Genomic DNA, 26,311 nt, shown 5'->3' on the forward strand with positions numbered 1-26,311 from the left:
AAAAGCACACACAGCTATGGGGACTGGATATTGCGGATGTGCTAGTGGCCATCTAGCAACCCATGTCCTCAGCTCTATACACAAAATCCCGGTGACAGGTTCCATTTAAAGGGGTTGTAGAAAGGGTACAGAGTGGGTTTTAAAAATTGAAGAAGCGATTCTTACCTCAACAATCCCCTCACTACTCCTGTTCTGATGGTCCCCAACGTATAGTAAGGAATTACTTAAAAGGGTTATCCGAGCCTGGAATTGCCCCCCCCCCCCCCCCACCCATATGCCCGGGCCCCTTAGACTGCTTCTACTTACCTGGCTCCACGTGCCGCTCCTGGTCCCTGCGCGGCCGCCGCTGCCGAGGAAAACATTCGGGGGTGGGGGGCAGCCAATGGCAAGTGGTGAGGGGGACGAGCCTCCCTAGCGTCACCTCCGATGCTAGGAATGCTCGTCCCTGTCACTGCTTGCCATTGGCTGCCAACCCTCCCACCCCCGATGTTTTCATCTACGCACGGGGAGAGGCAGCAGCGGCCGTGCAGGCACCAGGAGCAGCACGTGGAATGAGGTAAGTAGAATCAGTGTGAGGGGCCCGGGCATATGGGGGGGGATTTCCAGGCTCTGATAACCCCTTTAATGATTGGGGTTGGTAATGTTAATATTTCCTGGTTTATGCTACAAATCCTTCCTCTGTTCTACATACCGCTAACCATTATATACGTAAAATCCATGCTCCTGTACAGGGTGGAATTCACTGCGCTGGCTGCAGATCCTTCAGTAGTCAATCTTGGTCAGGGATTACCGGATATATCTCCTCCTTCCTATGTGAAAGAAGGTCTCGCTAAAGCGGCATCTGTGGATAGACTGAATCAGTACACGCGGGGCTTTGTGAGTAAGACGTTTGCCTTCTCTATGTATATGTTGACAAGTAACCATGTCTTGGCTATTGATTTCCTACAGAGCAAATACTGTATGTGGTCATAGGTTATCTGTACTTCCAGGTTCAGCATATGTACAGCAGTAAATCATATGCTGCTGGGGTCCTCAAGGTCCACATTCCTGGATCTGCTGTAGGGTGAAGTTCCAGGGGTCCTCAAGGTCCACATTCCTGGATCTGCTGTAGGGTGAAGTTCCAGGGGTCCTCAAGGTCCACATTCCTGGATCTGCTGTAGGGTGAAGTTCCAGGGGTCCTCAAGGTCCACATTCCTGGATCTGCTGTAGGGTGAAGTTCCAGGGGTCCTCAAGGTCCACATTCCTGGATCTGCTGTAGGGTGAAGTTCCAGGGGTCCTTAAGGGCAACATTCCTGGAACTTGTGTAGGGTGAAGGTCCACGGCACGAAAAAGGAAAGAGGGGCAACACCAATGTGTGCCGCAGCATTTATTTATTTTTTTAACAGTAATGGTGGGTTCACATAACGTTTTTGCTATCCGTTTAATGGGGAAAAAAAGGATACAAAAGCGCAGCACGCCATGCTTTTGTATCCTGCAGGTTCCAGTAAAGAAAAATAAATACTTTTTTTTTCCCCTCAATGGAACTATATGGTGTCGGATGCCACTGGCGTCAGTCTGAGGTATCTGTTAACATATAAGTTTTTTTGTGTTTGTTAAACGAATGGCAAAAACGTGATGTGAACTCGCCCTAAGCCACCCTTGTAATCCCCCCCCCAATCACCAGTGCTCCCTCCCCCCATATGGTAATGGTGGTACACAGTAAGGCTGGTATTAGACCAGCAGATTAGGCTAACGATTTTCAAGAGGGAAGTTATTCTTCTTGGCAATTTCCTGCTTGCCAGGGGAAGAGACCGCTGCTATGACATGCAGCAATCTCCTCCACAGTATGGGGAGGAGCGACCGACAATGCCATCGATTGTCCCCATACAGAATCATTATTTGCTGGCAACACACTGTGCTTAGACGGCACAATCTGCTGCCAGCAAACGATGATTTTTAGCGTTTGCTCGTTCATCGGGTAATCAGCGGCAGTATTATACACGTAGATCATCACTAACAATGATAAATGTCCCCTTAGTTTTGCCTTACAATAATGAGTGCCTCTCCATAGCCCTCTTATTGCCCCCCACACAGCAGGGTGATCCCTTAGTGCCCCCACACAGTATGGTGCTTCTTTAGTGCTTCTGCCAGGGGTGGACTGGGAACGTACAGTGGCCCTGGAAAGATCCTAAAAGTGGCCCTATGTTGTAGACCGGTCCAAATTGACAGAAGGCGGGGCCAACACAAGTAGGCAAGGACAATAGACGGGGGGGCAGCAATACCGTAGTGCAGCACAATACTGCCCCAGCAGAACCAAATACTACAGTACAGCACAAAATACTGCCGCCCCTGCTGTATTCAACTTCATTACCGCCCTGAGGATGGCGGTATAGTTGAATTCAGGAGGTCACCTCGTCAGGTGTATAAGTACCTGATGCTCCTAGCATTAATTAATGCAGAGCGCATCAGATCCTTATTTACTCAGCTGGTGGGGGTGAGGAGTGATTGGGCATCGGCCCACCGGGAAATTTCTCTGTAAGGTGTATGGCCAGTCCGCCCATGGCCTCAGGCACAGTATGATGGCCCCTTAGTTCCTCCCCACATAGTATGATGCCTCCGCCTAGTGATGCCCCCTTATTGCCTCCAATTTAAATACCTACCCCACATTCCCCCGACGAACAGAGTGGAGCTGGTCTGTGCTGAACCATGGATGGCAAGAAAACTGTGAAGCAGGGATCAATAGTGGTCCACATACCTCCCAACTTTTAAAAAGTTCAAGGAGGGATAACATCAACAGCACGTGTATCGCGTCATGGCAACTTTTTTTTGACACTGAACCACGCTCTGCTCAATCCTGCCCAATCCCATTAGTACCCACCCACCGCCACAGGGAATGCCCCCTCACAATAGTGTTGCTCCACTGCCCCCCTTACAATAGTGAATCTCATCAGGATTGTGGTGACGTCATTGAACCTTCTGAGCTAAAGCACGAGAACACACAAGCCGAGGAAGACGGACTATTCTCCGGCCTGTGCACTCAGCAACCATAATGACATCCCTTCATGGCGCCTGCTCCTCGGGAGTGGTGAAGCATGGAGCTCAAAGCTAATGTTATGGATCCTTTTTTTTTTTTTTTTTTTTCTCTTTTTAACAATGGTTAGCAGGGACCTCATTGACTTCTATGGGAGAGTTTTCTAGGCATGATCTGTGACCTGTGCAGAGGTCATTGTACAAGGGAAGAATAGAGAAGATGTGACAATCACCAACTGTGAATGGTGGATCCTGTCTTATCTTTCATTCTTATCCTGCCTGTAATGATATCTCCTCTATGTATAGATAAGCAGTTAACTGCAGTAAAGTGATCTGTACAGACCAAGTAGTGGCAACTCTTAAGGCTACTTTCACACTCGCGTTTTGTGCGGATCCGTCATGGACGGATCCGTTCAGATAATACAACTGTCTGCATCCGTTCATAACTGATCCGTTTGTATTATCTGTAACATAGCCAAGACGGATCCTTCTTGAACTCCATTGAAAGTCAATGGGGGACGGATCCGTTTTCGATTGTGTCAGTGAAAACGGATCCGTCCCCATTGACTTACATTGTGTGCCAGGACGGATCCGTTTGGCTCAGTTTCATGAGACGGACACCAAAACGCTGCAAGCAGTGTTTTGGTGTCCACCTCCAAAGCAGAATGGAGACGGATCGGAGGCAAACTGATGCATTCTGAGCGGATCCTTTTCCATTCAGAATGTATTAGAATGCAAACTGATCCGTTTTGGACCGCCTGTGAGAGCCCTGAACGGATCTCACAAACTGAAACCAAAACGCCAGTGTGAAAGTAGACTTATTAAACTTGGTGACCAGTGCGAAAGCTGCAGGATTTTATGTGTTTTGTTCAGATATAGATATTGACATGGAACATAAAAAATGGCATCACCAAAAATGTGATTTAACTAATAGGTCATTTTCTGCTGACACATTCCCTTTAATACTTTGTCTCCTTTTATGATCCACCCCTGATGTTGGCTTCAAAAACTGCAGCAAAAAGTCTGAACTTGTTGTAGCACCAAGAAGGTATCTCGCTGAAGTTTGATGATGCACATCTGTATAAATGATTTTATTTGTATTTTTTCAGGGCCACCCGCTGCTGGTAGATGCTCTTTCTCAAGTTTATGGCAAAGTCACAGGCAGGCAGATCAATCCAAACAAAGATATCCTGGTGACCGTAGGAGCGTATGGTTCTCTCTTCAGTACCATCCAGGGCCTGGTTGAAGAAGGTGATGAGGTGAGCTTACTGCATTGGTTCCTCTTCTCTTCCTTGTCATATACAGTTCTTCTAGGTTAGCTGGATATTCTTGGATAGTACCGCTAAGGGTCCATTCACACCGTCCGTAGTGTATTGCGGATCCGCGATACACCCGGCCGGCACCCCCATAGAACTGCCTATTCTTGTCCGCAATTGCGGACAAGAATAGGACACGTACTATTTTTTCCCGAAACGGCGGACCGGAAGATCCGGGGCGCGCTCCGGAAATGCTGTCCACATCCATTCCGTCCCCATAGAGAATGAATGGGTCCGCACCCGTTCCGCAGAATTGGACGTGTGAATGGACCCCTAGTCTAATAGTTGAGTGAGAAGGTAAGTGCCCAGCTTGGTAAGAATAGCAGGTTTAGTGCATGCTGAGAAGAGAGAAATCCCGGCAGACGTAGCCTACTTCAAGGTTTATACCTTTATTACATCATACATGCAGTGCATATAGTGTGGATACAGGACGCGTTTCGGCTAGTGAGGGGTCAGACCAGTTGACGAAGGCTCACTAGCCGAAACGCATCCTGTATACACACTATATGCACTGCATGTATGATGTAATAAAGGTATAAACCTTGAAGCAGGCTACGTCTGCCGGGATTTCTATCTACCTGATTGTAGCACTTCTACGGACCAGGTGCTGGCTCGGTTGCTAGTTTTGGGGGGTTTCAGACCCTGCTCTTCAAAGGACGTGGCATAGATTATTTAGTTCTGTGAATCTACACCACCTCACTTGCTGGTGTAGATATGCGCTTTGGCACCAGATACAGGGTGCGCAGAAGGTGCTGTACACACTGTACTGGATATGGCACTAAATATTTTTCATCTCTTTTTCATAATTTGTAAACAGGTGATAATCATTGAGCCATTTTATGACTGTTATGAACCCATGGTAAAGATGGCCAGAGCCACCCCTGTCTACATCCCACTAAGATACGTAAGTAACATGTCACCTCGTGCTGCGTATATAGAATCCTTCTCTAATCCCGCTCTAGAACACCTTTAAGTCAGTGCAGATCTTCATGCTCCTTGGTGATGATTAAAGGGGTTGTCCAAGTTATATTTATTGATGACCTATCCTCAGGATAGGTCATCAATATCAGATCGGCGGGGGTCCGACACCCGGCACCCCCGCCGATCAGCTGTTTGAAGAGAAGGCGCGCGCCGTGCCAGCGCCCCCTCCTCTTCGCTGTTTACCTTCTCGCCGTTGCATCTGCAGCGGTGAGCAGGTGTAATTACACCTAACCGTCCAATTAATTTCAATGGGACGGATCGTTCCCATACACTTGTATAGGAGCGATCCGTACCATTGAAATGAATGGGACGGCTTCAAACAGCTGATCGGCGGGGGTGCCGGGTGTCGGACCCTAGCTAATCTGATATTGATGAACCTATCCTGAGGATAGGTCATCAATAAATATAACTTGGACAACCCCTTTAAGAATAAATGCACACGTTCAGGATTCATGTGTAGAGAATCCACACTGAAATCCGCAGGTATTGCGGACAATCCGCATCAACTGGTGCAGATTTTACTCTCCCCATTGATGTGAATGGAGAAGATCCAGTCAGTAAAAATAAAAAAAAAATTGACATGCTGTGGATTTTAAAATCCACACTGCAGGTCAAAATCCACATGAAAAAAATCTGCATTGTGTACATGAGAATTTCAAACTCTCATAGAATACAATATGCATGAGCTACAGTGCGGATTTTCCGCACCCAATCGTGATCGTGTGCATTTAGCCTTAAAGTGGTATTCCCATCTGAGACAATGGGGGCATAACGCTAGGATACACCCCCATTGTCTGATAGGTGTGGGTCCCACTTCTGGGATCTGCACCTACACCGAGAACGGAGCCCCGAAAGTTGTGTAGGGCACACTGTGCATGCGCAGCCGCCCTCCATTCATTTCTATGGGGCTGCCGAAAATAGCCGAGCTCGGATATTTCCGTCGGCCCCATGGAAATAAATGGGAGCGGCGAGATGCCCCCCATTGTCTCAGGTGAGAATACTCCTTTAAGGGGTTGTCTCATCTCACCGTTACTAAGGCGAGATGAGACACAGTCCAGACCACCTCCCGGCCAGGAAACAGCGGAGCGCTCCGGTGCTTTCTGTTTCAGTAGCTGTCGTTGCCGTGCATGAGAGCTATGGAAACAGCGTAGCACAATACGCTATGCTTTTTCTGATTTGGGCAAACAGCAGAGCTTGTTGTGCTACACTGTTCGGTAGCTCTCATGCACAGCAACGTTAGCTACTGAAACAGGTTTCCCGGCCGGGAGGTGGTCGGGATTGTGTCTCCTCTCTCCTTAGTAAGACCTCATGCACACGACCGTTTTTGTGGTCCGCATCCGAGCCGCATTTTTTGCGGCTCAGGTGCGGACCCATTCACTTCAATGGGGCCGCCAAAGATGCGGACAGCACTCCGTATGCTGTCCGCATCCGTTGCTCCGTTCCGTGGCCCCGCAAAAAAAATATAGCATGTCCTATTCTTGTCCGTTTTGCGGACAAGAATAGGCATTTCTACAATGGGCTTCCTTTTTTTACGGATCTGCGGTTTGCGGACCGCAAAAAACTGCACAGTTGTGTGCATGAGGCCTAACAGTGAGATGAGACAACGCCTTTAAGGGTGCGGCTGATCTTCAGTAGTAAGTTGTGATGATATGTAGACTTGACCTTGTAAATTGCTGACATTTTCTATCTAAAATAACATTACTTTTAAAGGGGTGAAAAAAAGCAAAATGTTACGAGGTCTGACAATACGGGCCCTTGCCCTCTGAGACATACAGGGCCAGATTTATCATTAGCTCAAGTCAGAATAATGGAGTGAAAAAGTCCCAAACGCTAAAACTGCGCACAAATTTGCTTTTTTCTGCTCTGCGCTATGCTCGCCAGTTTTCTGAAAGTGGGCGTGTTTTCTTATGTAAATTAATCTCTAGACAGATTTACTATTGGGACTATTTAAAAAGTCGCAAAAAATGCGCAATTTCACTCCAGTGAGGACCATGCTTATCTTTTGAGACTTTTTTTTTTTTGAATCAAATCGTTTTTATTAAACAATAAATACATATTATAACATAATACAATATGTTGACTTTTTCTTTCTTTACATTATCCACAATGCAGATTCAGTGAACAACAATACTCATAAGTATATCACCACTCAGTATTATCATGAATCCATACAATACATATACCTTTGCTAAAACATATTATGGGCAAAAAATTACCAGAAACTTGACCTTTCCAAACTCCCTCCCCCCCTTACCCTACCCTAACCCCCCAACCCTAACATTGGTCTTGACCATCACATGACTATATAACCACGTGGGTATGAGATAACCATTCAGTCCACATTTTTTTAAACTTCTGAGGGCACCCTCTCTTCACAAACACCCCTTTTTCGAGTACCAGCATGTCATGCACCTTCCGTTCAAACTCACTCAGTGTGGGCGGACTCCCCTGGATCCACCTCATAGCGATCAGTTTCCTGGCCACATATAGCAATGTCCCCGCAGCTACCCTAACCGGTTCATTCCCTCCAATTTCAGACACATACCCCAGAATACACACCTTAGGATCTTTTTGAATTCTTAATGTCAATTTACTATTAATCATCTCTACAACTTCCTCCCAATAATTACCAACTACTGGACAAGACCACAGCATATGCAACAAGTCTGCACCATCTTCCATACACTTTGGGCACTTGTCATCACCTCTTACTCCTATCTTTTTCAGGAACACCGGTGTTTTGTACACTCTGTGTATAATAAATAGTTGGGACAGTTTGCCCTGTTCACTTAGAGACACCTTGGGGACTGCTTCTAAAATATCTTCCCACATATCCTTAGACATATCCCCCACGTCAGCCTCCCACTTTTTCATTCTTAAAAGCGGATATCCCTCTAAGAATTTTTCCATTAGAAGAGCGTACACCTGTGATATTAACCCTCTTTTTCCCCCTCCCGACGGAAGAACAAGCTTATGGACCACCTCCATTTGAGCTATCACACATCCCTTCCGCATCGTGACCTCAAGGGCATGTCTTATTTGAAGATATTTATAAAACCACTCCTTGGGGATATTAAATTCCTGCTGCAGGTTTTGAAATGACTTACATGTCTTGTCCTTAATTAATTGTCCAATTCCTAAGTCCTGGTATGGCCAATAGTTCTGGCAACAAGTGGTTCTTTCCAATAGGGGAAAGTTCACTAATACCTCCCACTTCTCTTAGCAGCTTCACTTTTGCCCAAACTTTTTTCATGAGTTCAATCAGAGGAAGTTTTTCCCTCCCTGCATGCATTCCTAAACCTTCCAGAATGCCCATGAGGTCACGACTACACAACCAATGCTGCAATATCTGCCCAGTCATATCCGGTGCTTGTAGATCAATCCATCCCTTAAAATGCTGACATTGGGAAGACAAAAAAAAAATCCATGCGTTAGGGACAGCTAGGCCCCCTTCCGTCTTAGAATACTGCAATGTCTCCAGTTTGATCCTAGCCTGTCCATACTTCCAAGTAAGATCTCTAAATATAGAGTGAATTTTCTTAAATCTATCCAGAGGGATCCAAACTGGAGCATTATTCAGTATATATAACAGTTGGGGCATCATAACCATTTTTAAAAGGTTAACTCTACCTACCACCGAAAGAAAGAGCCTACACCATGACCTCACTTTAAGCCTAAAAGTAGCTAGCAAAGGGGATAGATTTAGTTCTTCAAAATACGCTAGTCTCGGTGTTATATGTAATCCCAGATATTTAAATTTATCCACCCAGGGCACCAAACTGTCTACTTGTCTGCCTGTCAGAGCTTGCCCGTCAATTGGCATCAAAGAGTATTTCTGCCAGTTTATCCGTAGTCCGGAAAAGCTACCAAATCTGTCAATCAATGCCATGGCCGCATCCAGAGACGCACCAGTATCGCCCAAGAAAAGTAGGGTATCATCAGCGTACATAGCCACTTTATTGTGCAGTTCACCATATCTAAACCCCTCTATACTTGTAGATAAGCGAATATGTGCCGCCAACGGCTCTATTGCAAGAGCAAACAATAAGGGTGACAGTGGGCATCCCTGTCTGGAACCCCTGGCGAGGGGAAAACAATCTGATAATCCTCCATTAGCTCTAATTCTCGCCTTAGGGCTAGAATACAGAACCTGTACCCACTGAATGAACCGTTCACCAAAGCCCATAATTCTCAGGACCCCCCACAAATACCTCCATTCCACACTATCAAACGCCTTAGCGGCGTCAAGCGCAAGCAAGGCCCTGTCACCACTATTGTCCGCCGGAATATTTAAACTAGTGTACAGCCTACGAAGGTTAATAGCCGTCGATTTTCCTGGCATAAATCCCGTCTGGTCCGGATGTACTATGGTCAGAATTACCTTGGACAGCCTGTTCGCCAACACCTTCGCCAGTAGCTTAACATCAGCCGTGAGAAGTGAAATTGGCCTGTAGGAATCCGGTATTTTAGGATCCTTCCCAGGCTTAGGCAGAACCACAATTATAGCTTCCTGCATCGAATGTGGTAACGAACCTGCCTCCAATGAGTGCTCAAACACCTTAAGTAATTCAGGGAGTAATATCCCCTGTAGCTTTTTGTATATCTCTACTGGGAGACCATCAGCTCCAGGGGCCTTACCACTTGCCATGTCCCCAAGTGCAGCTTCCAGTTCCTCGAGTGTAATCGGCTCCTCTAGCCTCTCTCTATCTTCTTCTGACAGCACCGATAACTGCGCCTCCTCTAGGAAATCCTTCAGGGCCTCATCAGAACTAGATCCAGTGGAAGTATATAGAGATACATAAAAGCTTTTTAAAATTCCTAATATTCCTTTTGTGTCCTGACAACTGTTCCCCCTGTCATCTCTCAACTCCTGAATACAAGAGGAGCCTCTCTGAGCCTGCGAGACCACTGACAACAAATGACCCACCTTCTCTCCTTCCTCAAAAGATCTCTGACGGTAAAAGCTTCTCTTTCTATCTGCGGCCTGTACCAGATGACATCTCAGCTGCTCCTGAGCAACCTCCAGCGCCTCACTACTAACCATGGTGGGGGATCTACTAAACTCTCTCTCAGCCTCGGCCACTAGTACATGCGCCTTGACATCCGCCTCTCTGGTCCTGGATTTATGTTTGTTGATTTCTTTCATCAGAACTCCCCTCAGAAATGCTTTCATGGCGTCCCATACACCTGGTATCGAAGCCGACCCTGTATTGATATCAAAAAATTCCTTAATTTCCATAGAAATCCTAGATAGGTCACCCAACACATTCAACCAATGAGGATTACACTTCCACAGCCTCGGTCCCTGTCTGAGCACCCCCAGGCACAAGTCAATCTGCACCAGAGAATGGTCAGACAACGACCGAGGATGATAAACAACATCCCTAACTAGTGGTAGCATTATGTCGTTAACAAGGGCCAGATCTATACGCGATAGTGAATGGTGCGTGGCGGATCTACATGAATATTCACGCTTATCCGGGTTACGCCATCTCCATACATCTTGTACTCCTACCTCACCCAAAATATTCCTGAGAGCCGCACTCCCCGGTGAACCACCTGCTCCCTCCACCCGGCATCTATCTAGGGAGTCATTCATCGTGCAATTAAAGTCCCCAACCAACAGCCACGGCAGCCCAGGGAAGTCCGCCACGAAGCCCATGATCTCTCTTATTAACGGAGAAGCAAACGGTGGAGGTACATACACAGACACCAGCACCAGCTGTATTCCATCCACCTTACACACCACACACACATACCTGCCCTCAGCGTCCACACACTCCTGCATATGTTCATACCTGATACTCCTATGCACAATCATACTTACACCTCTAGAATGAGAGGAATGAGTTGAATGTAACGCATGGATCACCCAATTTTTATTCATCCAGTGTAAATTTTCTCCTGTCAAATGCGTTTCCTGAAGACAACATATAGCCGGCTGAAACCGCCCCAGATACTGAAAAATACACTGTCTTTTCCGTGCTTCAGCCATCCCTCTCACATTCCAGCTTAAGATTCTAATCGCCTGTGACATGGTAAAACTTTAAACCATATTTGAATCTCACACCCCATTCAGATAACACTCGCTCATAGTTCAAGACCTTAACCTTCCCCCCCAACCTTCTCCCTGCCCCCCCACCCCCCTCCCTCCCTCTCGTAGTCAGGTTACTGTAGCTGGGGAAACCTTTCCCCTCATTATCCACTTCCCACATTAAAACAGGGCAATCCGAGAGCAACCTGCCCCCCAACCTACAATAAACATAACAGTTTATAACACATTTCCTCAGGTAGAGAATCCTCCCCACAACTGAGAAATACATTTTACTATCATTACCGCCTGCTCCCTCCTCAGGAACTACCATTTGGTAGCATTACATAATACACTCCCTAACTGGTGCAACATTTAAAGCAATCCTAGAGTGTAAATGCATATATAACTTGAACATAAGAAACGTATATCTGCCTCCTTCAAGTGTCCAGGGCACCACTTCTCAATTGTCGCTCGTGGACGTCCAGCCACTGCGTCGCCTCCTCCGGATCTTCAAAAAATCTGGTGGATCCCAATGCCACCACACGCAGTTTAGCAGGAAACAGCATAGCGTACTGGACTTGTAGAGCTCTCAGCCTTTTCTTTATATCCATAAATCTGCTTCTCCTCCGCTGCACTTCGTTGGAATAATCCGGAAATATGGATACTTTCACCCCATTCAGGACCATCTCCTCATTGTCCCTTGATTGTCGCAGGATAGTGTCCCGGTCTTTAAAATGGAGTATCTTCGCCAGTATGGGACGGGGAGGTCTGCCAGGCGGAAGCGGCCGCATGGGGACTCTGTGCGCCCGCTCCACCGCATATAATGAGGATAGACCTTTTTCATGAAATAATTGGTGCAGCCATTTTTCCACAAATTCGGTGGCATTATCCCCCTCCGTCTTCTCTGGCACACCCACAATCCGCAGGTTATTCCTTCTGGACCTGTTCTCCAGGTCATCTGTTTTGGCGTATAACGCCGCTATATCTTTAGCAGATGATTTTGCCGCCATTTGCAAAGGCTGGATAACGTCCTCAATAGTGGACACCCTCTTCTCCAATTCAGAGGTGCGTTCTGTGATTTTATGTAAGTCATGCCTAATTAAAGACACGTCTGACCTCAGACTGCCAACCTGTACTGTAAGCACCTTCAGTGTGCTGTTACAACTGGCCACAGCAGCCATAATATCTTTTAGAGTAGGCTCTGCTCCATCCACAACTTTAGGGCCTACCGCGTCTTTTGCCGGCTGTGCAGGGGTTAATGGCGGCCAATTTACCGCGTCCAGGGTCTCCCCGTCGGTGGATTCATCCTCTTGTCCAGAGGAAACCTGAGCGTCCATCTCCTTCTCCTCAGCCCAGTCTCCCCCAGCACTCTCCGTGCGAGCAAACCTGCTCAGCTTTGCGGCAGCCGTCTGTCTCGTCTTGGGCTGTAAGGCCGGCCCCTCTTCTTCCTCGGCGCCATGCCGACTCTCCTCTGGCCTGTCACAGCGCGGCCCTTTACCGGACTTTCTAGGCATGTCGGGTCTCAAAAGATCAGCACCACACTCTCCTGTCTCCTCTCAACCACCAGGTAGGCAAGGATCTGCGATATAAGGGGTTGCTACCACTCTAAAATCAGGATGTCTGCAGGAGCTCAGTGCGGTGCGACCTACTCCATGCGCTCTCAGGCCACGCCCCCCATCTTTTGAGACTTTTTAATAGAACATGCGACTTTTTGGTAAAGACGTGCGACTTTTTCGTTAAGGTGTGTGACTTTTGTAAAGCTGCTTACTGACGGATAAACTGCTACCGTCAAACCACATTTATTACAGTCTTAAAGGGCCGATCATAAATCTGACTTGGCTAAAACTGACTTTAGCCATATGTGAAAGTGGAGTGAGCTGTCAGAGTCATGATAAATCGGCCCATTGTCCCGGAGCGGCATTGATCATGTGCAGGGGAGCGCACAGCATCATAGGTTACTGTGATACTGTGCACTTCGGGTCGCCCGCGGGACTATTGTCCTGCACTCATATGATCTTGTGAGTGCAGGATAATAGTCCCGCGGGCGGCCTGATGTGCACAGCATCATTGCAACCTATGATGCTGTGCGCTCCCGTGCGCACGATCAATGCCGCTCCGGGACATATGGCCCGCTCACGGACCAGATGTCTCGGAGGGCATACGGTCATGTGCAAGGGCCCTAAAGCTCACAAACTTCCCACCGCGAGCCTGTCGGAGCAGCGCTATACGGAGTATGGTTTCATGATCTTATCAGATCAGCGTTTTACAGCTGTGTTTTTGTAGACGCACAACAATCTCATTCTGATCGGCGACCAGCGCATGTTTCTTTATCCCGTCCCAAGAACGTCGGAACTTGAATCAGAGCGACGAACAGTGATGAGATTTCTTGGCAAGAATGGAAGAGAAATTGGAGTGTTATTATGGGGATAATGCCATAAAGAGAACAGCAGTTTACAATTCGATTTAAAGGGGTTCTCCAGGTGTGGCCTTCTCGCCGCACATTGTATAGTGGCTGTGCTTGGTATCGCATTCACTTCTATGAGGCTGAGCTGCGCCTAGGTCATGTGACCGATCAACGTAACGTCACTGCCTAGGGAAAACTGAGAGAAGGGGGCGGAGCTACTGCGAGTACCGGATGCCTTCTCAAACAGCTGATCGGCGGTGGTCACGGGTATTGGATCCCCACCGATCAGATACTGATGACCTATCCAGAGGATGTCATCAGTATAAACAAATCTCGGAAAACGGCTATAAGCGTCACTGAAGAAGAGGGATCGGGACCTAAAAGGAAGTGGCACGGAAGGGCTCAATGGAGGACTGCCGAATCTCCCCGATCACAAAATGTCCCCCAGTTCAACTCAAAAGCCAAAATAATGTTGGTATCTTTCTTTGACATTAGAGGGATTGTTCACTAGGAATATGTACCAACTTGACAACCCGTCAACCAAGCAGAAAGGACGCAGCCCCAGAACTGTGATAAGGAGCGAGTTGTAGCAGAAAGGACACCCACCAGCTGTAATAGGGAGAGAGCTGTAGCAGAAAGGGCACACCATCTGAGATGTGAGCAGGAGAGAGCTGCAGCAGAAAGGACACACCATCTGAGATGTGAGCAGGAGAGAGCTGCAGCAGAAAGGACACACCATCTGAGATGTGAGAAGGAGAGAGCTGCAGCAGAAAGGACACACCATCTGAGATGTGAGAAGGAGAGAGCTGCAGCAGAAAGGACACACCATCTGAGATGTGAGAAGGAGAGAGCTGCAGCAGAAAGGACACACCATCTGAGATGTGAGGAGAGAGCTGCAGCAGAAAGGACACACCATCTGAGATGTGAGAAGGAGAGAGCTGCAGCAGAAAGGGCACACCATCTGAGATGTGAGAAGGAGAGAGCTGCCACAGAAAGGGCACACCATCTGAGATGTGAGAAGGAGAGAGCTGCAGCAGAAAGGGCACACCATCTGAGATGTGAGAAGGAGAGAGCTGCCGCAGAAAGGGCACACCATCTGAGATGTGAGAAGGAGAGAGCTGCAGCAGAAAGGGCACACCATCTGAGATGTGAGAAGGAGAGAGCTGCAGCAGAAAGGGCACACCATCTGAGATGTGAGAAGGAGAGAGCTGCAGCAGAAAGGGCACACCATCTGAGATGTGAGAAGGAGAGAGCTGTAGCAGAAAGGGCACACCATCTGAGATGTGAGAAGGAGAGAGCTGCAGCAGAAAGGGCACACCATCTGAGATGTGAGAAGGAGAGAGCTACAGCAGGAAGGACACCCCCTCTGAGCTGTGACAGGGAGAGAGCTGCAGTGGGAAGGACATGCCCCTAAGGCTACATGCATACGACCGTTGTGTGTTTTGCGGTCCGCAAATCGCGGATGTGCAAAACACGGATGGCGTCTGTGTGCGTTCTGCAATTTGCGGAACGGCACAGGCAGCCTTTTATATAACTGCCTATTCTTGTCCGCAAAGCGCGGACAAGAATAGGACATGTTATTTTATTTTTTTGCGGGGCCACGGAACGGAGCAACGGATGCGGACAGCACATGGAGTGCTGTCCGCATCTTTTGCGGCCCCATTGAAGTGAATGGGTCCGCATCCGAGCCGCCAAAAGCGTGGCTCAGATGCGGACCAAAACAACGGCCGTGTGCATGAGGCCTAAGAAAGGATATGCTAGCTCAGCTGCTAGCCTGGAATAGTTTTAGCAGAGCGATTTGGAGCAACGAATGGTGAGTAGTGTTGAGCGAACTTGTGTTTTAAGTTCGGGGGTTTAAAGTTTGGGTTCGGGTTATCGAAGAATCGAGTTATGGATTCCGCTACCACGGACCATAACGGAATTTAGAATCCATAACGCAATTCTTTGATAACCTGAACCAGAACTTTAGACGCCAAACTTAAAACACAAGTTCGCTCAACACTAATGTGGAGACCTCTGGATCCATGTGAGGTACGAGCTTTGTTAGAAAGACATTGTCATGTACTGGGTTATGTGTGATTTCATATTTTTTTTTACATTAATCATGGGAATGTTTTGTATTTCTTTTTTGAAGAACCAGTTTTAGAAAATGTTCCAAAGAACGGTTTATATGCAAAAATATATACTGTATATTTCACAAATGAGAAGAATAAGGGGCAAAGTACCATAAAATGCAACAAAAGCACTACGATGATGCACGCGATAAATTACCGCCTTGTACAGAGGGTCTCGCGCATGCTTGGACCCTGCTCCGTACATTGCCTAACGCTTCCCCCAGGGTGATCAGTTACTGATCAGAGTCCTATGTTGCAGTGGTTTGTGGGCCCTCGCCCATCTCCTATCGGTAACCCTCATTTGCCTTTCACCTTTCTGATCTGTTATTGATGTTCTATGTATTTGGAACTCGCAGAAGGAAAGCGGCAAAGCCGCTGTGTCAAGTGGTGACTGGGCGCTGGATCCGGAAGAACTGGCCAGCAAATTCAGTCCTAGAACGAAGGCCATCATCTTGAACACTCCAAACAACCCTATAGGAAAGGTAAGAACAATTCTGAGGTTGTTTTCAGTGTTTGCCAATTCACCTGACAGGTTTGAGGCTTCCTGGTTGCTAGGAGCACAGTCTGACAACTACAGTCCTGGTCAGGCGGCAGTCCCCTAGCAACCAGCTCAATATCAATTCAGCCTTGAGCAGAAGACCTCAGTAACCTAAGGTATGGAAAGGATTACATAAAATAATCTATACTGACGTACAGATAGTGTGCTGTGTAAGGGCAGAAGGCACAGTGAATGCTAGATGGCTTGTCAGGATGACAATACACTGGAGTTGCAGAAAAAGCCTATCATTTTAAAGGGGTTGTCCCACGAAAAACATTTTGCAGTTTTCAAACCAGCACTTAGATCTGAATACTTTTGTAATTGCATGTAATTAAAAATTTAGTGTAGCCTCTGAGTTATTGAATTATAATTTTTTTCTTCTTTCTCTGTCCACCTCACTGTGGTGGACACACATGCCCAGTTCCATCCTTCAGCCACCTCCTGCGCTGTGATAGGGGGAGAGCTGAATGGGGGGGAGCTCTGGATCCATGTGAGGTGCAGGGCTGGTTCTAGCTCCGTTAGAAAGAGATGGTCATGTGCTATATGATGTCTGATTTTAGTTTCTTACATTATTCATGGGATAACCCCTTTAACCACCTCCGGACCGCCTAACGCAGGATCGCGTTCCGGAGGTGGCAGCCCTGCGCAGAGTCACGCATATATGCGTCATCTCGCGATGGGCGAGATTTCCTGTGAACGCGCGCACACAGGCGCGCGCGCTCACAGGAACGGAAGGTAAGAGAGTTGATCTCCAGCCTGCCAGCGGCGATCGTTCGCTGGCAGGCTGGAGATGTGTTTTTTTTAACCCCTAACAGGTATATTAGACGCTGTTTTGATAACAGCGTCTAATATACCTGCTACCTGGTCCTCTGGTGGTCCCATTTGTTTGGATCGACCACCAGAGGACACAGGTAGCTCAGTAAAGTCCCACCAAGCACCACTACACTACACTACACCCCCCCCCCGTCACTTATTAACCCCTTATTAGCCCCTGATCACCCCTGATCACCCCATATAGACTCCCTGATCACCCCCCTGTCATTGATCACCCCCCTGTCATTGATTACCCCCCTGTAAAGCTCCATTCAGATGTCCGCATGATTTTTACGGATCCACTGATAGATGGATCAGATCCGCAAAACGCATCCGGACGTCTGAATGAAGCCTTACAGGGGCGTGATCAATGACTGTGGTTATCACCCCATATAGACTCCCTGATCACCCCCCCTGTCATTGATTACACCCCTGTCATTGATCAACCCCCTGTAAAGCTCCATTCAGACGTCCGCATGATTTTTACGGATGCACTGATAGATGGATCCGATCCTCAAAACGCATCCGGACGTCTGAATGAAGCCTTACAGGGGCATGATCAATGACTGTGGTGATCACCCCATATAGACTCCCTGATCACCCCCCTGTAAAGCTCCATTCAGATGTCCGCATGATTTTTACGGATGCACTGATAGATGGATCCGATCCGCAAAACGCATCCGGACGTCTGAATGAAGCCTTACAGGGGCATGATCAATGACTGTGGTGATCACCCCATATAGACTCCCTGATCACCCCCCTGTAAAGCTCCATTCAGATGTCCGCATGATTTTTACGGATGCACTGATAGATGGATCCGATCCTCAAAACGCATCCGGACGTCTGAATGAAGCCTTACAGGGGCATGATCAATGACTGTGGTGATCACCCCATATAGACTCCCTGATCACCCCCCTGTAAAGCTCCATTCAGATGTCCGCATGATTTTTACGGATGCACTGATAGATGGATCCGATCCGCAAAACGCATCCGGACGTCTGAATGAAGCCTTACAGGGGCATGATCAATGACTGTGGTGATCACCCCATATAGACTCCCTGATCACCCCCCTGTCATTGATCACCCCCCTGTAAAGCTCCATTCAGATGTCCGCATGATTTTTACGGATGCACTGATAGATGGATCCGATCCGCAAAACGCATCCGGACGTCTGAATGAAGCCTTACAGGGGCATGATCAATGACTGTGGTGATCACCCCATATAGACTCCCTGATCACCCCCCTGTCATTGATCACCCCCCTGTAAAGCTCCATTCAGATGTCCGCATGATTTTTACGGATGCACTGATAGATGGATCGGATCCGCAAAACGCATCCGGACGTCTGAATGAAGCCTTACAGGGGCGTGATCAATGACTGTGGTGATCACCCCATATAGACTCCCTGATCACCCCCCTGTCATTGATCAACCCCCCTGTCATTGATCAACCCCCCTGTCATTGATCAACCCCCCTGTCATTGATCAACCCCCCTGTCATTGATCACCCCCCCTGTCATTGATCACCCCCCCTGTCATTGATCACCCCCCCTGTCATTGATCACCCCCCTGTCATTGATCACCCCCCTGTCATTTATCACCCCTCTGTAAGGCTCCATTCAGATATTTTTTTGGCCCAAGTTAGCAGAATTTTTTTTTTTTTTATTACAAAGTCTCATATTCCACTAACTTGTGTCAAAAAATAAAATCTCACATGAACTCACCATACCCCTCACGGAATCCAAATGCGTAAAATTTTTTAGACATTTATATTCCAGACTTCTTCTCACGCTTTAGGGCCCCTAGAATGCCAGGGCAGTATAAATACCCCACATGTGACCCCATTTCGGAAAGAAGACACCCCCAGGTATTCCGTGAGGGGCATATTGAGTCCATGAAAGATTGAATTTTTTGTCCCAAGTTAGCGGAACGGGAGACTTTGTGAGAAAAAAATTAAAAATATCAATTTCCGCTAACTTGTGCCAAAAAAAAAAAATTTCTATGAACTCGCCATGCCCCTCATTGAATACCTTGGGGTGTCTTCTTTCCAAAATGGGGTCACATGTGGGGTATTTATACTGCTCTGGCATTCTAGGGGCCCCAAAGCGTGAGAAGAAGTCTGGTATCCAAATGTCTAAAAATGCCCTCCTAAAAGGAATTTGGGCACCTTTGCGCATCTAGGCTGCAAAAAAGTGTCACACATCTGGTATCGCCGTACTCAGGAGAAGTTGGGGAATGTGTTTTGGGGTGTCATTTTACATATACCCATGCTGGGTGAGAGAAATATCTTGGTCAAATGCCAACTTTGTATAAAAAAATGGGAAAAGTTGTCTTTTGCCAAGATATTTCTCTCACCCAGCATGGGTATATGTAAAATGACACCCCAAAACACATTCCCCAACTTCTCCTGAATACGGCGATACCACATGTGTGACACTTTTTTGCAGCCTAGGTGGGCAAAGGGGCCCATATTCCAAAGAGCACCTTTAGGATTTCACAGGTCATTTACCTACTTACCACACATTAGGGCCCCTGGAAAATGCCAGGGCAGTATAACTACCCCACAAGTGACCCCATTTTGGAAAGAAGACACCCCAAGGTATTCCGTGAGGGGCATGGCGAGTTCCTAGAATTTTTTATTTTTTGTCACAAGTTAGTGGAAAATGCTTATTTTTTTTTTAATTTTTTTTTTCATACAAAGTCTCATATTCCACTAACTTGTGACAAAAAATAAAAAGTTCCATGAACTCACTATGCCCATCAGCGAATACCTTGGGGTCTCTTCTTTCCAAAATGGGGTCACTTGTGGGGTAGTTATACTGCCCTGGCATTCTAGGGGCCCAAATGTGTGGTAAGGAGTTTGAAATCAAATTCTGTAAAAAATGACCTGTGAAATCCGAAAGGTGCTCTTTTGAATATGGGCCCCTTTGCCCACCTAGGCTGCAAAAAAGTGTCACACATCTGGTATCTCCGTAATCGGGAGAAGTTGGGGAATGTGTTTTGGGGTGTCATTTTACATATACCCATGCTGGGTGAGAGAAATATCTTGGCAAAAGACAACTTTTCCCATTTTTTTATACAAAGTTGGCATTTGACCAAGATATTTATCTCACCCAGCATGGGTATATGTAAAAAGACACCCCAAAACACATTCCTCAACTTCTCCTGAATACAGAGATACCAGATGTGTGACACTTTTTTGCAGCCTAGGTGGGCAAAGGGGCCCATATTCCAAAGAGCACCTTTCGGATTTCACAGGTCATTTTTTACAGAATTTGATTTCAAACTCCTTACCACACATTTGGGCCCCTAGAATGCCAGGGCAGTATAACTACCCCACAAGTGACCCCATTTTGGAAAGAAGAGACCCCAAGGTATTCGCTGATGGGCATAGTGAGTTCATAAAACTTTTTATTTTTTGTCACAAGTTAGTGGAATATGAGACTTTGTAAGAAAAAAAAAAAAAAAAAAAAAATCATAATTTTCCGCTAACTTGTGACAAAAAATAAAAAGTTCGATGAACTCACTATGCCCATCAGCGAATACCTTAGGGTGTGTACTTTCAGAAATGGGGTCATTTGTGGGGTGTTTGTACTGTCTGGGCATTGTAGAACCTCAGGAAACATGACAGGTGCTCAGAAAGTCAGAGCTGCTTCAAAAAGCGGAAATTCACATTTTTGTACCATAGTTTGTAAACGCTATAACTTTTACCCAAACCATTTTTTTTTTACCCAAACATTTTTTTTTTATCAAAGACATGTAGAACTATAAATTTAGAGCAAAATTTCTATATGGATGTCGTTTTTTTTTGCAAAATTTTACTACTGAAAGTGAAAAATGTCATTTTTTTGCAAAAAAATCGTTAAATTTCGATTAATAACAAAAAAAGTAAAAATGTCAGCAGCAATGAAATACCACCAAATGAAAGCTCTATTAGTGAGAAGAAAAGGAGGTAAAATTCATTTGGGTGGTAAGTTGCATGACCGAGCAATAAACGGTGAAAGTAGTGTAGGTCAGAAGTGTAAAAAGTGGCCTGGTCTTTCAGGGTGTTTAAGCACTGGGGGCTGAGGTGGTTAATAATACTTAGTCTAAACAGAATCTGAAGTTCATCTGAATGCTGCAAAGGTCAGCAAAATAAGAGTAAAATGTCGGTGCTGCTGCTTTCTAGGTGTACAGTAGAGAAGAACTGCAGATCATTGCGGACCTGTGTATAAGACATGACGTACTCTGCGTCAGTGATGAGGTTTACGAATGGCTGGTGTACGCCGGAAACAAACACCTAAAAATAGGTAAAGTATTTCTGTATCGATTTATAATAAAGTACAAAAAACTCTCTTCTGGATCTGCACAGCTTCTTCATTTTGGGGCTTCTAAACGGAGTTGTCCTATCCTAGACTCTGTTCACAGTCTTGTGACCATAGTTTGGGCATTTTTTGCGGATCAGATGCGAACCCATTCATTTCAGTGGGGCCGCAAAAAATGCAAACGGCATCCGTATGTCCACTCCACAGCCCTGCAAAAAAGAATGTAGAGCTGGATCCATACCTTCATGGATACCAATGGTGCCCACTAACCCCTTTGACTTATATAGGGTCTGCCTATAGGAGACCTCCATGCAGAAGATCCGCTTGAATTTATGTGCGGATTTATGTGCGTTTCTGCACCAAAAACAGCACCAAAAAACACAATTTCTAACAGGTTTTTGGGGCGGATTTGCCACAAGTCTAACTTTTTATTAGAAAAGGATGAAATCCGCAGTAAAACCACAAACCTAATTGATATTCTGCAGATTTCTATATCGAAAAACATAAGCAAAGTGTATGATCTGGTCAAGGGCGGACTGGCCATAGACCCTACAGAGAAATTTCCTAGTGGACCAATGTCCAGGGGTCCACCCAAGCCCTCCTCACAGCTGCCGACTGGGTATGCAATGATCTTATGCTCTAGGCATTAAAGGGAACCTGTCATCAACTTTGTGCTGCCCATACTAACGGCAGAATAAAGTAGAGACCGGTGAGTTGATTTCAGTGGTCTGTCATTTAAAAGTTAAAATTAGGTTATTGCTGAGAGTCCCGGCCACCTGAGAAGGGTCATGGTTATTCATGAATTCCTGCTCTCCTGCCCACCTGCTGATGACTGACAGTCTTCTACAGAGTTTTCTCCCTTTCTCTCTAGGAGAGAACTGCCAATCATCAGTAGATGGGCGGGAGAGCAGGAGATTATGAATAACCAGGACTCTTCTCAGGTAGACTGGACTCTGTTCAAGGCCTGGTCTGCACTGATTATGATGCTGGTTCTCAGCAACCACTTACTTTTAGCTCATGAGTGACACACCGCTGACATCAGCATTTCTGTCACTATATTTTATGCTGCCCTCAGTGAGGTTAGCATAAAGTTGATGACGGGTTCCCTTTAAAGGGAACCTGTCAGCTACAAAATGCACCAGCATTACCTTACAGATGTTCTCCTCATGTTTCTAAGGATGTGCTTGTCTTGGATGCCCGATGCAGCTGATTGCAGAAAAGAAGAGTTTTATTCCCCTGCCGGACGTATGTAAATAAGGTTCTTGAAGTCAAGGGGGCAGTGGTTTTCTCGCTTCAAGTCAAACTCGCCGCACCCCTTTCCTGCCCCTTAGCATTTGATTGACGGCCTTCTGTATAATTTTATGTGCGATTCCAGCCTCACATCTTGTATCGTATTTTTGGCGCCCGCGCCTTGTTTCTCGCTGCAGCGTACTTGTACGTGAGCCTTCGTCAGATACACGGCAATGTTCTGTGGCACCCTCTCTCGCGTGAGCCTGCGCATTGACCCGCTGAAGACAAGCACACTGCAGCGGGGGAACAATGCCTAGACAGCGGAAACGCGATCATATGGTGCCTGCGTGAGATGTGAGGCTGGAATCGCACATGAGATTATACAAAAGGCCGTCGATCAAATGCTAAGGGGCAGGAAGAGGGTGCGGTGAGAACCTCCTTTACATACGACCTGCAGGGGGGAAAACATTATTTTTTTTTTTTCTGCAATCGGGTGCATCGGACATCCAAGACAAGCACTTCTTTAGAAATATGAGGAGAACATCTGTAAGGTAATGCTGGCGGTTTAAGGTGCATTTGTAGCTGACCGGTTCCTTTTAATCAATACTAGGAGCATCAGGTACTTATGCGCCTGGCCAACAGCCGCAGGTGCCATCTTGAACTCAACTGTATCCCCGTCCTTGGGACGGTAATACAGTTGAATACTGTGGTGAAGGTGGCAGTATTTTGTGCTGCACTATATTATTGCTTGTGTTGGCCCTGCTTTCTGTCAGTATGGAACCTCCTACAACATGGGGCCTCTTTTAGGTTGTTTTTTTTTCCAGGGCCACTTTACCTTCCCAGTCCGCCCATGTTGCTGGTATTGTACAGCGCTGCATCTTTTCTGCACGGGAATCCTCGTGGAAAAACCACATGTATTTCGCTACCTGTGCAGGTACCCTAAGGGAGATGTCCACCGACAGAGGGCGTGAGTTGTCGACTCACTCATTGCTTCTCTGTACATATCTAGTGCCGCTGTGTTGGGACATCAGCCCTGCCTGTTTTTACAGACATACATATTAGGCTAGGGTGACACGGCAGCATGTGTTGCGCAACTTAAATATAGCTGTATTGCTCTGAGAAATAGCTTCTAATGATTGTCAACGGGGTTGAGTTTCGACATGCAAATTCCTGCGACCGCAACACATTGGTCACAAAGAATCCAACACTTGGATTTTTTATCACAAATGACGCACCATCATGGACCACGAAGCAAGTCACGTACGGCTGCAGCTTGCCTGGATGTGCGCATATACACTGCAGTCAAAGCACATGTGAACTTTCTTTTCTATGGTTTTCTATAATATTTTTTTTTTTTTTTTAGCCACGTTGCCAGGTATGTGGGATAGAACAATAACAATTGGAAGTGCAGGGAAGGCCTACAGCGTAACAGGATGGAAGGTAAGCATTGTCAGGATGTCTCTTTACTGTAAGTCTGTCAGCATACTTTATTTTCGGAATTGTTATTGCTTTGCCCCCAAAATTAAATTCTAAAAGGTTAAAGTCCAGCAAAAAAAACAGAGGTTCTTAAGAGAAGGCGCCTAATTGGCATAAGGAGTCTTATAGGTCATGCAATGGTCCTCTTGGAAAAGTATGCAACTTGGCTCTCTTTCCAAAAAGAAAAGAAAGCTCAACGTTTGACCTAAACAAGCCTTGAGACATAAATTAGGATTATAAGCTAAGACAGTACCTCATCTGCAGACAGCTGTTTCGGGGTGATTTCCCTCATCAGAAACGGCTGTCTACAGATGAAGTACTGCATAAGAAATGATCCCAGCAGACGTACTTGCTCTTCAGAATAGGCTTTATTAAACGGTTCACAGAACGCGTTTCGGCATGTCAGCCTTTCTCAACTGCACATATTCTGAAGAGCAAGTACGTCTGCTGGGATCATTTCTTATGCATCTTATGGGGATTGCTCCTTTCCCGTGCGGACATCGATACTGAGGTCGTGAGCTGTCTGATTTTGGAATTTTACAGATGAAGTACTGGCTTAGCCATAATCCTAAATTATATCTCAAGGCCTGTTTAAAAGGTTGAACATTTGTAGCACTAGAGGCTCAGCTTTCTTTCCTTTTTGGAAAGAGAGCTAATGTTCATAAAAAAAATTTCCCCAGAGATGCTTTGCATGAGCTATAGGACTCCTTACACCGACTAGGTAACAGATTTATCTTCTGACCATTTCTGCATAATGAAGAGAAATAACTTTGTGAGTAAGTAGTCTTGAGGGTGGAGCAGTTCTCCTGAGACCAGGTACATCCTCCCAGGTCTCTTAAAGTGGCACGAGCTGTTGACGGTGAGGCCAGTACACCCTGCTTCAATGCCTGTGCCCCAAATAGCACTTTAGGAGGCTTGTGATGACATTCCCAGTTTGTGGGACATCAATCAAGCCAGGATGGGAACCAGCCCTGACGACTGGTTGGTGGTGGATCCGGGGGTGGGGGTTTGGTTCTAAATCCTGATAACCGGTTGCCTTAGGGAAACTTGTAAAATTTAACGTAGTTTCAGGTTCTAAGCAGTACTTGATGGATCATAAGGAGATCTGATGAAAGCTGACCAAAGCTATCTTTACATCTGCATTGTGGCTTCAGTTTACAACGCTGTGACGGATCCATCACATGAAGGATACCAGCGGTGCATGACAGACCCATAGACTTATAGTTGGGTCCATCAGGTCCCGTCAGTGTCTGTTCATTTATTGGAAAAATAGCGCTGCATGTTGCACTATTTTGAGGTGAAAAGTGGTGGCGTGTGCTGCTCCTACGCATGTATGATCTCAGCCTAATTCAGTTTTGAAGAGACGGGAACACAGGGTAGTATGGAAACCTGAGCTTTAGAATGTTAATAATATTAGAAATCATGAAAGTGAAGGAGATGTCTGTGACCTGAAGTATAGATGGAGAAGAAACGAAAGAATCCAAGATACATGAGAGGAGATAGTGTGGGAGAGGTATTAGAAATAGAGCGATGGTGATGGAGCAGCATAGTTCAAGTATTTTATCCCATATCCATTGTAGGCTGGGTTCTCCTTAAAGAGACCAGTCCTGTATGGAGACTTATTGGCAATGCTCCATGGGAAAGAAATATGCGAAATATGAAAGAGGCATCTCCCAAGAAAGAGAACCATCTCACCAGAGCCACCTCTTGGAAGTGACACCCTATGAGCAGGGCCGGTTTTAGACAAAATGTGGCCCTCGGCAAAATCAAAAGACGGCGCCCACATCTTGTAATAATGTGCTAAAATCACAGTCCGACACCCCCGCCGATCAGCTGTTTGAGGAGACGGCGCGTGCTGTTCACTGCTGCTGTCCCATAGACATACAGCAGCAGAGCAGGAAGAGCGGAGGGAGACGGCACGTGCGCACAGCGAATGCCGTCTCCTCAAACAGCGGAGTGTTGGGTGTCAGACCCCCGCTGAACTGATACTGATGACCTATCCTAAGGATAGATAAATGCAGACGGTATCAGCAGCATCTCACATCTTTGAAGTCTAAATAAAAGTCGATGATGTGAGATGCTGCTGATACCGTC

At 46.5% G+C, this 26,311-nt stretch overlaps 1 protein-coding gene across 2 annotated transcripts in view; it reads left to right on the plus strand.

The window, feature by feature from the left end:
- KYAT3 (kynurenine aminotransferase 3) overlaps positions 1-26,311 on the plus strand; it is a 59,852-nt gene that overhangs the window by 20,110 nt on the left and 13,431 nt on the right. For both annotated transcript variants that reach the window (XM_040408015.1, XM_040408014.1), the window contains 6 exons: positions 732-876; positions 4,119-4,268; positions 5,143-5,229; positions 16,215-16,340; positions 21,376-21,496; positions 24,105-24,181. In XM_040408015.1, the coding sequence (XP_040263949.1) occupies positions 732-876; positions 4,119-4,268; positions 5,143-5,229; positions 16,215-16,340; positions 21,376-21,496; positions 24,105-24,181 (706 nt within the window). The remainder of the gene's footprint in view (positions 1-731; positions 877-4,118; positions 4,269-5,142; positions 5,230-16,214; positions 16,341-21,375; positions 21,497-24,104; positions 24,182-26,311) is intronic.

Source organism: Bufo bufo, chromosome 9 (assembly GCF_905171765.1).
Source record: "Bufo bufo chromosome 9, aBufBuf1.1, whole genome shotgun sequence".
Taxonomy (NCBI): domain Eukaryota; kingdom Metazoa; phylum Chordata; class Amphibia; order Anura; family Bufonidae; genus Bufo; species Bufo bufo.